The 13,753-nt window shown below is 40.2% G+C and overlaps 1 protein-coding gene across 1 annotated transcript; it reads left to right on the plus strand.

Moving 5' to 3' along the window:
- Positions 1-875: 875 nt before the first annotated feature.
- On the plus strand, positions 876-2,252 carry LOC115925242 (uncharacterized protein K02A2.6-like). The gene has a single exon (XM_030988866.1). The coding sequence runs from the start codon at positions 876-878 to the stop codon at positions 2,250-2,252; it is 1,377 nt and encodes a 458-aa protein (XP_030844726.1).
- Positions 2,253-13,753: the final 11,501 nt, after the last annotated feature.

Here is a 13,753-nt window from a genome sequence, read left to right on the forward strand (position 1 = left end):
AGATATAGGTTTCTTCGCTTACCCTTTGGTCTATCACCTTCGCTTGAGCTCTTCCAGAAGCGCCTAGATCAGTGCCTTGAAGGCCTACCAGGAGTATTCGTCATAGCAGATGACATTCTCATAACTGGACAGGGTGAGACACATGCAGAGGCCTGCATAGACCATGATCGTAACATGACTAGTTTCCTTCGCCGATGTCGGGAGCGAGACATCAAGCTGAATTCTAGCAAGCTTGAGTACAAATGTAAGGAGGTGCAGTTCATTGGTCACCGACTGACCAAGGAAGGCGTTCGGCCCGATCCTAGCAAAGTCGCAGCTCTCGCTGACATGCCACAGCCAGTAGATATACCTGGAATCCAGCGATTTGTGGGAATGGTTCAATACTTAGCAAAGTTCTTGCCATCATTGTCGGGGCTCAGCGAACCGTTACGTAGGTTGACCCACAAGGACACTCCCTGGAACTGGGGAGAAGAACAGTCTAGAGCGTTCATCGCGATCAAAGGACTTGTTACAGAAGCACCGGTTCTCCGATACTTTGATCAGCAGTTGCCGGTAGAGGGTCAAGGTGATGCCTCACAAAAGGGCCTGGGTTTCGTGTTGACTCAGAATGACCAACCGGTGACATACTCAAGTAGAGCGTTGACTGAGGCCGAAACTAGATATTCTCAGATCGAGAAGGAACTTCTTGCGCAAGTTTTCGGACTTGAAAGAAACCATCAGTACGTGTACGGTAGAAAGGTGATCCTTTGGACAGACCACAAACCGCTAGTGACAATAACGCGTAAACCGTTGGCTTCTACACCAAGAGACTGCAAAGATTACTATTGCGAATGCAACAGTACAATGTAGAGATCTTCTACAAGCCGGGTAGAGAGATGTACCTAGCAGACACCCTGTCGCGAGCATACTTACCGAACTCCGAGCAATCGCCGACAGAGAAAGAAGTTGAAAGCATTCACATGCTTGAGGACATAGCGGTGTCGCAGAAGACGTTAGCGCTCATCAGGATTGAAACGCAACAGGATGAAAGCCTACAAGCGGTAAAGGGACTGATCCTTGAGGGGTGGCCCGAAGACAAGTCTCGTCTGCCACCTGGGACTTCTCCATACTTTGACATCCGTGATGAACTAACGTATGATGAGGGTATAATCTTCCGCGGACAGCGTTGTGTAATTCCTGTCAAAGTGAGACCTCGTGTGAAACAGCGACTTCATAGCGCACACACAGGAATACAGGCCACACTCGCAAGGGCCAGAGAATGTGTATTTTGGCCAGGGATGACAAGCGATCTTACAGACTATCTCTCACACTGTGAAGTCTGTGCAACCTTTGCTCCGAAGCAAAGAAGTGAACCTCTGATCAATCATGACTTGCCGAAACGTCCGTGGCAGAAACTCGGTATAGACTTATTCGAGTTGAACAACAAGAACTATGTTTGTGTTGTGGACTATTTCTCAGACTACTTCGAAGTTCTTCCTCTGCCACACAAGAAAGATACCAGAGCAGTCGTCAGGCGACTAAAGAGCATTTTCGCATATCCCAAGAGCAATGGGAAAGCGGAGAGTGCCGTCAAGATTGCGAAGGGTCTCTTACGTAAGACAACTGAAGCTCAAGAAGATTTTCAGCTAGCTCTTCTAAATTGGCGTAACACACCCACAGCAGGACTTGATAGCTCGCCAGCTCAACGCCTGTATGGTCGTCGCACTCGCACTCTTGTACCAACCGCGTCCAAGCTTCTGATTCCACGCACACAAAATAGAGTTGTCGCAAAGAAAGCGGAAAAGCAGAAGAAGCAAAAGCAGTACTACGATAAGAGCACGAAAGAGCTACCACCATTGAAACGCGGAGATATTGTTCGTGTTCAGCCGCAGTCTAACGCACAGAGTAAGCGATGGCACAAAGCGAGAGTAGAGAAACAAGTTGATTCCAGATCATATCTAGTCAGGTCAGAGAATGGCAATATAGTTCGACGAAACAGGAAGCACTTGCGCACATGTAGTAGCACATTCAGTGACCAGTCAGATATATTCTCCACGCCTACTAGCGTAACTCGCGAACAACCAGAGCCATCAACATCCGAAGCGAAGCGTAGCGACACAAATTCACCAGATCACGTAGCGAAGTCTCCTCGTCGCGAAGCAAATAATGATATTCGCGAACCCCAGCTCGCTGAAGAGACTCACGAACCACCAAGACCAGCTCGCCGTAGTACCAGAGCTCGCCATCCACCAGCTCGCAGAGCTGCCAACTAGTACGGATTTTCCGTAATTGGTACGGAAATTAACGACCATTACGGAATGTTGTCTCAAATTACGGATTTAAAAAAAAAAAAAAAAAAAAGATTTTTTTTTTTTTTTTTTTTTTTTTTTTTTTTAATGAATTAAATATGATTTATCGTAGCGAGTGCTGTGAATAGGAGCCATTTTTCATGATAAACTGTGTTGTGATGACCTGAAATTCAATACTTAACATCTTTGTGTGAGTAAAATCACCAAAAATTTCAGATAATCATGCGTCCGCGCAGTGTTGGCGTGTCGTTTTTTTAGATTCATAGCGCCGCATAAGAAATTACTGATTTATACCCCAAATTACTGATTTTGAGCCTTGTGATTACTGATTTTCTGTTCTGGAGGTTGGCAGCTCTGAGCTCACATGAAAGATTTTGTTGTTTATCATTAAATAAACATTATGTGTAACTACTTTATATAGATGTAGACAGACAACTATATATTTGTTTCATTAAGAGAAAGTTAATTGTTTATACAGGAAAGTCACCTGTTAATTAACAAGAAAGAAAGTTAGTATGTTGTTTATATTGATTGGTTGATGTTGTTTAGACAAATCAAAACAAAAGTATTTGATTTTGGATCTATTTGAAATTTGATGAAGATGATACATAATCTAAGCCAGTGTTCCAAAGGACTATCGAGAGAAAACAGAATTTAAGCCCATATGTATTGTCTCAAAAGAACAACAAAACCACTCAAGTGTAATTATGCATCCATGCTGAAGTTGATTTATTATGATACTATATCTATAAACACAGATATTTCCAGAGGATTTATAATTAGATTTATGTGTACTGACATGGGCATTCATACATGCATTTCAGGCCGACAAACTAATATACAGGTATTAACTTCTTAAAGAAGGAAGGATGTTATATATGGTTTAGAGTGGCAGTGCGCCCTCTTGTGTTATGTACTGACTTGACAACCAGAATGAAGATTACTAGAATAAAGCACTAACCAGTTGAAGTTGTAAACTTTAAACAGACTTTATTGCCTATTATGTAGAGTCAAACAAAAGCATAAAACAGGAACCATGCAGAATGTACTGCATAGAAGATATCTACCCTTTTTTGCACATCTATTACATTATAGACCTAAGCAGAATTACCAGAATTTGATGTCCTTTTCATTATTTTAATTCACTTGCATGCAGCTAGCTCAGCAGTTAGCCCTGCAAATTCAAAGCTCCATGAACGCATCGTTTTCACACGTACACAGATTCGAGTGTTGTACAAACAATTCCGACCAGCTGATCGTGCGAACCACTATGCGTAGGTTAAAATGAAAAACAAGGGAACAAAATTTTACTATAAATCTACTAAAGTAGCAAAATAATAAATACCCTAGTCAATAAGTAGAATATTGTTTTTGATAAATTCATATTTTATTCCAAATTGAACTAGATATTATTTTATTTTTTTTAGTACATTTGAATACCGATTCCCCCACAATTTCATGGACGAAGCCATTTTAAACACCGCGCGGTTAAAACAATTAGGATTGGCCACGATCATCACTAGCTGCTGTATATGTAAGACCCTTATGCATATGCACATAATGATGAGCTCCGCAATTTAGCAAAGGCCAAGCCGCTGAAGCGGCTCGGTCCAGCGATCACTGCTGGAAAGCCACACTGTGTTAGTCTATTTTCAGACCCTGCTCGGCAGACAAGCAGCGCGCGAGGCCTTGTCCAAAGGCTAGCCCAATTAAGGATTATGTCGATATAGTAACGCATGCGCATTGTCTTTTTTTCATTGCGATAATATGCTAATAAGTGGAAAAGAGTCATGAATATTCAAAATTTTAATTTAAATATTTTGCGCGCTACGCGCAGTCCAAAATCCCCATTTCGCTGGTGCACTAAAAACTTGTCGTCTTCATAGGCTAATACGTAAAAAGTGGAAGCAGTGTGCACTTTTGACCCTCCAAAATCTCCCCATGGCTAGACGGATGCAGAAGCGGAGTTGAACTAATATACTAAGTATATATATATCTCTATGGTAGCGTATGAACATGAATAAACATGATTATATGACGTCATGATACGTCATCTGCATTGCTCAACTTGCGCTGTGCACTGCACTGCGGTTCAGTAGCTTTGTAGCAGTCCTATGTATTTACTGAAATATGTTTCCTTGTCTAGAAGTTTAGTCATTGTTCTTAATCCAGCATTGCACAAGCCTATATATCCAAAGATAATATGGAACTGTCAATGACTTGATAATTTGAATTTATAGAATTATTGATAGTATAGTATTAATGACTGCTTTGAGAGAAATAGTTGTTTTATTACGCTCAAGGGAAGGTTAGAATTGTGCTATTCCCCGAGGCTTGCCGAGGGGAATAGCCCAATTGTAACCTTCCCGAGAGCGTAATAAAACAACTATTTCTCGAATATTAAAGCAGTCATTAATACTTTTATATGCCGAAAAAAAATAGACTAAAAAGTAAAAAATAAAAAATAAAAAATAATTTACATTTTAGTCGAAGACGGGATACGAACTCTTGCGTACAACAAGAGGTGTATCGAAAACCAACGCTTAGACCACTCGGCTATCGCGCGTCGTTAACATGCTTGGCAGTTTTCTCCAATATATACATTAAAATGGATTGAAAACGGCTCCGCGTGAGGGATGCTTCGCAAAAGCTCCATGAAACGGACCCTTCTTTTACTTTTGCAATGCATATTGGCACGAACTTAGATCAAGATCTATCGGCAGATGTTGTTTTTTTGTTTTTGAGAGTTAATTTTCGTCTTCATGTCACAATGCAAGATAAAATTGTCGGTAAGATCGATCGAGATTCAATTGTATTGAAATTGCCGACCAATTTTTCGCACACGTATGGTATCCTCCATCGCTCAAACCATTTTTTAACATGTAAACCTATGGGGTAACCATGGAGACTGACCTATTTTTTTAATAACCATGGTTATTAAAAATATTGAAATGTTTTATGCATGGTTACCGGGAATTTTACAGGAACAGTTGAAGTTTATGAATGCAATTCGACCAATCAGATGGCTGGATTTCTTAAGTGAGGTATATAAATATGACTATTGATATGTAACCCGTGGCATAGTGGCAGGGGAAACCACTTTTAAATTATTATGCCAGGGTTCAGGTAATAATAATTATCAAAGGATTGACTGGCTTTACTCACATAGACCACCACACATTCTCACGTCTTATGTTGAGGTAAGTAGACTTTTAAATAATGGTCGATAGGAAGTATAATTATATTTACTTAATACATGGTCCTTTAAAAAATATATAAGTATAACATTCATCATCATCAACAACAAATCAAACAGCAAAATATCAATCTCATTTTAAATCTACTCACGGTACCGCTACTTAAATCAAGCGAGGGCAGAAGCGGATCTAGAGGGGGGGTTGGGGGGGTTGCAACCCCCCCCCCCCAAAAAAAAAAAAAAAAAAAAAAATCCGGGGACCATTTTTTTAAATCTTATCTTTTTTTTTAAACTTGTAATTTTATTTTATTCTATTTCTATGTATTTATTTCATTTATTATTATTATTATTATTATTATTATTATTATTATTATTATTATTATTGTTATTTCTTTTTGGGGGGGGGGGGGGGGGTTGGGCGAACAAATGTCACAGAGTCCCTTGCCCCCCCCCCCCCCATCAGCTTTTTTGAGGACACGGGCCACCGCCGAAGTGACAAGCTAGGCCAGCGTTGCCGATTCTCATCCCCAAAATCCCCACATTAAAAAAAAAAAAAAATTGGGGGATTGTTGAAGTCTTTGGGGATGAAAAATAAATATTTGGGAATGAAAATAATATTGAGTTTTATGAAAAACGAATTTGGGGATTTTCTGTCAAAATTTGGCAACTTTGGGGATATTTTAAGTGTCGTTTGGGTGGGGATTGAAGATTTAACCTGGCAACGCACGCTGAGCTGGGCTGCTCATTTCCTGGATTACTTGTTCAAGTTGCTCACTTTTTTATCAGTCTGGTCTGAGTGTAGTGACAAGCAATATGGAAGCAAACAGGGCAAAGAAGTTGCGGCAATCCAGTCTCGCATCTTTTTTTTACTGGAAGGTATGTTTGAATCATGCAAAAAAGTTGGCATACAGGGTAAATTACCATACATGGGGGTGTAATACGGACGTGTTCATGCACTGCTTTTTATGGTCTCCATTGTGTTAATAGATGCCAGGAAAACATCACTTACGGGGTTCAAATAAACACCCCCCAAAAAATCGGTTCGCCGCTTCGCGGCTCGTGGACGATGCTCCGCATCGTCATTATTGGTCAACCCCCCCCCCCTTAGCAAAAAGCTAGATCCGCCCCTGGAGGGGTGCGCGCGAGAGCTCTCTAAAAGTTCAACAACGAACTGGATCCGATTCGAAGTGCGATCGTGGTTGTCGTCCTCTGGATGTCCAGTTGCAACTCCCTAGCTACGTCAGTGATTAGGCAATCACCACGAACACCGTCACTGCAACTTGTTGAATCAATGAAGTTCTGTCATTGACTTATGAAGTTTCGTTCAGCATTCTGTGGCCGTCAACACCCCTTTATATCGACTAGCGAAGAACGATGCTTTGTAGTTGTATTCTGATTTAGAGTCTTAGTGTTGCTCAGTAATCACAATGTTCCCATTCTGATTCCGCTTCGGAATCTGAGTTCTTAGTTCTGGGCTCTGTCACTATTCTCGGTATTGATTCTCAATCTGACTGATATAGTTCTTCTCAATTCTTCTAAAAGTCTGAGTTCTACATTTCGATTCTCAACCCGACTCTAACAATTATTCTTGTCAACTCTTCTCCGTCGATTATTCTTCGCCGATCATTCTTCTGAGGAGCTCTCCTCCTTACACGCACTTATACCACATTTACAATACATGGACCAGTGTAGGACTTTCCTAAAATGTTATTGGACAACAGCAGTGGCGTACCTGGGGTACTCCGTCAGGGGGGGGGGGGGGCAAGCGACCGAAACAAACAAAAAAGGCGATGCTAATTTTCACTTCTGGCGAGCGAGCGAGCAAAAAAAAAATCTTTAAGTAACGTTTGGTATATAAACTGGTATTGTTGCAAGTTGGGGGTGGGAACATTCACTTGTTAGCGACGTTAATTTCATTTCTTTGCAAACGAGTGAAGCGAGCAAGAAAAAAATCACTTCTTTTTTAATAATTGCCACTTAAACTTGGTTCAATTGTCCCATGCAGTGCGCGGGAACAATATTGTGTTTAGGGTGATTTTATACCCATTTTAGCTAGCGAGCGAAAATACATCTTTCTCTCAATGAATTGCTATATAAAATTTGTTTCATTGTTGCAGGTAGGGGGCGGGCACAATCATGTTTAAGGCAATGTCAATCCCATTTTGGCGGGCAGGCAACCCCCTACATTTCTCTTTTTAATGGTATTGTAGCAGGTTAGTGGTGGGCACATAATTCCACGAGCTAGCGAGCGTAGCGAGCGAAAAAAAAATCACTTCTCTTTTATAGGGAAAATATGGTACATAAAACTTGGGTTCATTGTTCCATGTCAGGGACGTGATTATTAAAAGCGGTGTTATTTCTATTTTTGCGAGCGAGCGTAGCGAGCAAGCAAAAAAAATCACTTCTCTTTTATAGGGAAAATATGGTATTTAAACTTGGGTTCATTGTTCCATGTCAGGGACGTGATTATTAAAAGCGGTGTTATTTCTATTTTGGCGAGCGAGCAAAATTTTTGTAATGATAATTGGTTCATAAATTTCAGATTTTTTTGTTTTGTTTTGCAGGGCAGGGCTTACACAACCATGTCTAAGGTGATGTTAATTCCGTTTTGGCGAGCACGAGCACACCAAAACTTCTTTGAATAACGTTTGGTACATAATTATTAACTGGTTGTTGCAGGTTGGGGCGGACACGTTAGCGGTGGCAACTCCATTTTGGCGAGCGAGCATAGCGAGCAAGCAAAACAAAAAAATTCTCTTTTAATAGAAATTAATAAATAAACTTGTTTTTATTGGGGCAGGTCAGGATGGACGCAATCGCGTTTAACGCGATTCAATTCCTCTTTGGCGAGAGGGCGAAAAAACTCTTCCATTTTTAATGATATTGTTGCAGGTCAAGGGTGGGCACAATTGTTTCCAAAGCAATGTCTATTCATTTTATTTGCGAGCGAGTGTAGCGAGCTAGAAAAATGAATTAGTCTCTTTTAGCAACATTTACATATACAGTGCGTCCCAGAAAAAACGAAACCGAGAAGTATCGATATTCTATCATAACTTAATCACAACTATAATTAATGAATGATACATATTTGGAAAGCTTAGAGTCTCCTCTTTCATGTGATGCTACTCAGATGATGCATATTTCACGCATGAGTGATTAAAAGCAATTTGAAGGAAGGAAACCAACATATTGCTCCGATTGTCTCATTTTCGCTCGCGTGAACATTGCCAGCACAAACCACTGACCTCTACCTCCTACACGGATCATCGCACATTCCCATTCACTATACGTTACGTACTAAAAGGCTGTATTGTCTGACCGTTCATGAATATTCATGTTTTTGCTAAACTCGGCAAAATGTTTGCTTTTACTAAATGGAAAAATTACGGTGGGGGTTGGATGAAATGGACAAAACGAAATAGGCAGAAGTGATCTATGATAATTCATGCTTTTTATGTTTCGTGTGCTCGACCTATAATCTTCAAATCGCTTGGTAAACTGAGTCCAAAGTTAGACTTGTTTCACATGTGTTTTATAGGCAATGACGAGCTTGCAACCTATTTTGAAAAATTACGGTGGGTGAACTTTCAAAAGTCAATTAGACATGAGGGCTCCAATGAAAGAGCTAGTGATAACGTACGTCGGGGTGGATGTGCTTTTCGTTTAAACAAAAAATGAATTTTTAACGATTTTTTTAAAAAACGTCCATAGGCTAACATGTTAGGCTGCTGAATCTGACCATGCTCTGACGATAGGGGGCGTTGTGAAATGAGACTAAACGGAGCCATATGAAAGACATTTGGCGGGCGGTATCTAGATTTCGAGAAAAAATTCACATTTCTAGAAAGTTGAGTTTCTGCCCTTTTATATGACACCTCAATCAGGAAAAATGAGCGAGGAATGACAAAGTTCTGTTTGTTTAAAGTAGTGCTTGCATCTCCATAATTTTATTAAACGAATTCGTTTTCACTGGCTGCCTGCCGTATCAATAAACGAAATTAACAAAAGACTTAACTCCGTTTCATTGACAATCAGCCGTAGACGAGAGTCTTCATACATGGCTGATTGTCAACGAAACGGAGTTAAGTCTTTTGTCAAATCTGCTTTTTGCTACGGCAATTAGCACCCAGTGAAAACGAATTCGTTTGTTAAAATTATGAACATGTAAGGGCTACTTTAAACAAACAGAACTTTGTTATTCCTCGCTCATTTTTCCTGATTGAGGTGTCATATGAAAGGGCAGAAACTCAACTTTCTAGAAATGTGAATTTTTCTTCGAAATTCAGATACCGCCCGCCAAATGTCTTTTTGGTTTCCTTCCTTCAAATTGCTTTTAATCACTCATGCGTGAAATATGCATCATCGGAGTAGCATCAACTGAAAGAGGAGACTCTAAGCTTTCCAAATATGTATCATTCATTCATTATGGTTGTGATTAAGTTATGATAAAACATCGATACTTCTCGGTTTCGCTTTTTCTGGGACGCACTGTATTGTGTGTTATTGTTGCCATGGTTGCAGGTCGGGGCAGGCACAATTGTATTCTAGGCAATACTAATCCTTTTCTTTTTTCAGGGGACGAGCAAGTGAAAACATTTAATACAAAATAGGCTAGCAAGCAGTTCGCGCCAGCGAAGAGTTTCGAATTTGTTATATCACTTATATTTTCCTTTTTTCATTTGTTTTAATTTTTCAGGGCCGTATGCGGAATATTTTTCTGGTGGGGAGGGGGAAAGATGCGTTAAAAGTTTTCGAAGAATCTCAAAAGCAAAAGGAGTGAAGGGAGTTCGAGCGACCGAACTGGTCAAGAGGGTACTTTTGCATTTTCAAAAGTAGAATTGAAGGATTTGGTATAGGCCTACACTACATTTTCAGGAAAAAACTGTACGTTTTCAAAATATCTGGGGTCAACTGCCCCCCCCCCCCTGGTGCGTACGACCATGGTCTTTTTTTAAAAAAAATTTCCCCATTTTTATTCGTTTCCTTTTCTTTTCCCTTTTTCTTTCTTTTCTCTTCTTCCTTTTTTCTTTCCTTTTTTTCCTTTTTTCTCTTTCTTTCCTTTTCTTTCCCCTTTTTCTTTTCCCCCCTGGAGCCCGTCAGGGGGGGGGGCACTCTGCCCCCTGCCCCCCATAGGTACGCCAGTGGGCAACAGTTTGAGAAAGTGGGAAGGGTCATACAATATTAAATTCCCATTGGTCAACAGGTCCACTTCCTTTCATGTTCCCCCCGAACTTGAATTCAGGGAAATCCTACCAGTCCTACAGTATAGCCCGAAACATGACTCAAACTTTGATGGATTAGGCCATTTGACCAGTCTGTATTCCTGGCCGAAACCAAAACAATAATAAAATGGTCAAGGGTGTATTCCTCTTTTGTTATGTACATAACAAAAGAGGAATACAGCCATATAATGATACTGAGAATCATGACGCCTACTACTTTGAAAACATTGAGAATGGCTGTGTAGAAAGACATATTGCCCCCAGGGGTAACATAAACTCACCCTTGACCATACGAAATTTGAAAGGAAATGGACATGAGAAAAGCACCTAACTAGGAATAACAAGCACTACGTGCAAAACGAATGCAATTTTCTGACGAAGATAAGAAGAATATTTATGGGGCAGAATGTGAACGAAAACAAGGCAATGACGAAGGTCGTCATTGCAATAACATGCAGCCTTTTCACACACAGCTAAAATTCATCGTATCTAGAGATGATTAGTATAAACGTGTTTAACTCAACAGTTTTAAACAATATGTTTATAGAAAATTTCCCTGTGTAAACATCGTTTAACCGATGTTGGGATAGATAATAATTTTAACCCCCCCCCCCCCCCCACCCTGAAAATGATCTCCCCCTAAAAATTACCCAACTTATTATCGGGGTTGACTTCCCCTTTAATGAACAGGGGGTATTGTTCTTGGTTGTCCCGGGGGGGGGGGGTCAATGTCCTATATAGGGGTTAAGTTTCAGAGATGGGGGTAATCGTCATCGGGGGTAATTTTCTGGGCGTAGTTTGAGTCGTCGAGGGGTAATTGTCATTTGGGTAATTATCCTTGGGAGTAGTTTTCTGGGGTGTAATTGTCCTTATTATGATAGGCGAATAAGGTGGGAGGCCGGGATTGAAGCCCCCCCCCCCCCCCCCTCCCCCCGAAGAATGTTGCAATGATGTTTGGCCGTTCGTTCGTAGTAGGGTCCATGGTTCGAGCAACCGACAATTTCGGGTAACGATGTGGTCTATTGATTTGTAATTTAATGTAGGCCTACTAGTCATGAAGTTAAATTTTGTGACAAAATTAGATATGATTGATTTTAAGAAATGCTTGAAGTTCGGTTCTCCGACAGTGATCCCAATGACAAAAAATAGGTCTGGCTTTTAAAAAAGTTACCAGGGTTGGTATAGATTTGCAAAAAGTTTGTATTCATGTTGTGTCGCCTTTTAATCCAGCGTCGTGGCTTTGTAGCGAAAAGAGTGCTTGTTTATAATACGATACAGGATGTTTCTTCGATTACACCCCTCCTTTTCCCCATTTTTCTTTTAGTCTCCCTCTTCAATTTTATATCCTTCTTTCTTAATACTTCTATGCTTTAGGCTATAATTATTTTTCAATTTTTTTTCAATTGTTTGTGTGTTATCTAATTTTACCAACATGACCAACATGAATCATGACATTTTCGCTGCCATAAATTTCCCTCAGTTGACTGTGAATAAAATAAATATAGGGGTAGAAACTAAAATCCCAGTCTGTTGTTTCATGTTAAATAAACCTATATGAATGGCTATCGAAAGAGTAGTATAAATAATACATTAAGGGCATACGCCTGTCAGGCCTTTCAAATTGCTAAGGTGATTCTTACGTTGTTAGTTTTGCGAAAGTTTTATGGCGAATAAAAGGTGAACATTTTTCATCTCTATCCATAACATAAATATCTCTCGGCAATAAAATGAATGAATATTGAATAAATAAATAGATGAATGGATGAATTTAACATGTAGCATTATGTAGAAAATGTGGGGGGGGGGTGGGGGCAGTGGCGGATCCCGGGGGGCCCGGGCCCCCCCCCCCCCCTTGAGAAAAAAAATCATGTAAAATCACGTGATTTTTACCTTTTTGGGGGTTGGGCCCCCCCCCCCTGGCGCTCAAGGGGGGGGGGGGGGTGCAAATTGAAATTTTTTTGAGGATCAAAAAAAAAAAATGTGCTCACTACCCCCCCCCCCCCCCCCCCCCCCCCCCCCCCCCCCCCCCCATGGAAGTGAATCGACGACTTCGTTTTCAAGATCATTTCGGAAAGTTTTATCTTTCAAGTTGAACTATTATTATTGAATGCATAAAATACTGCATAATTTAGAACAACTAGAAAACAAAAAACACAACAACTTGAAGTCTTGAACAAATAATCAAACAGGAAACCACATTTGCGTCACATAGGCCTACCCTAAAATTGTAATGATGATGATTAAGACGATGTCGGCGATGATGATAATTCCTATGACGAAAATGCTATGCTTTTCCAACCAATATCCTAAAAATATACGCTAATTTATTTTTTAATCAAGATTTGAGAGATGTCGAGAATAATTTGCAGTTTTAAAAAAAAAATTAAAAATGAAGTGCCATTACTCTCTTTCCAAAGTGTTTACTTTAATAGTGGTAGTTTTTTTTTTTACAAAATGTTGTTATTGTGGATTTTTTTTTCTTCCCCTCTCCCGATTAGCGATAGAACACTGAATATTTGACTGAACACATTATTAAAACATCATAGACAAGTCGCAGGATTTTCCAAAGGCAGTAAAAAATTGTTTTTCCAGATCAGAAACTGATAAATAACAGTGCACTTGCATTAGGCCTACAGAGGCAAGGGAAGAAATAAAGAAAGAAATATCAATTATCAAAATAACATGTAGATCGAATTCTACTGGGAAGCAATTTGATTTGGCCTAACGTGTACCCGAGATGTTTCCTTTTTCTATACTTTTGATGCGCGCCCACCATCGGGCGGAATTAGGGCGGGTCTAGGCGGAATTAGGCAAGGAAAATGCCTCACGCAGACGGCGCGCTACGGACAATCGCTTATGATTTCGGGCGTAAGAATGGCATAGCTAGATTTGCTAGAATTTCGGCAACAAATTGGTATACATTAGCGCCTGTATAATTCATTTTCAGAGAAGTTATCTGAGAAAAACTGCCCATCGGGCGGAAACCGGGCAGGGTACGGTACGTCAATAAAATAATTTTCCTTCTTTTTTGCGTGTTACCAGTTACC

The sequence above is a fragment of the Strongylocentrotus purpuratus genome, unplaced genomic scaffold, assembly GCF_000002235.5.
Source record: "Strongylocentrotus purpuratus isolate Spur 01 unplaced genomic scaffold, Spur_5.0 spur5_scaffold_18, whole genome shotgun sequence".
In the NCBI taxonomy this organism is placed as follows: Eukaryota; Metazoa; Echinodermata; class Echinoidea; order Camarodonta; family Strongylocentrotidae; genus Strongylocentrotus; species Strongylocentrotus purpuratus.

What these genes read in the sequence shown, in the direction of transcription:
- LOC115925242 (XM_030988866.1), top strand. Translation starts at nt 876, where the DNA reads ATGTACCTAGCAGACACCCTGTCGCGAGCATACTTACCGAACTCCGAG.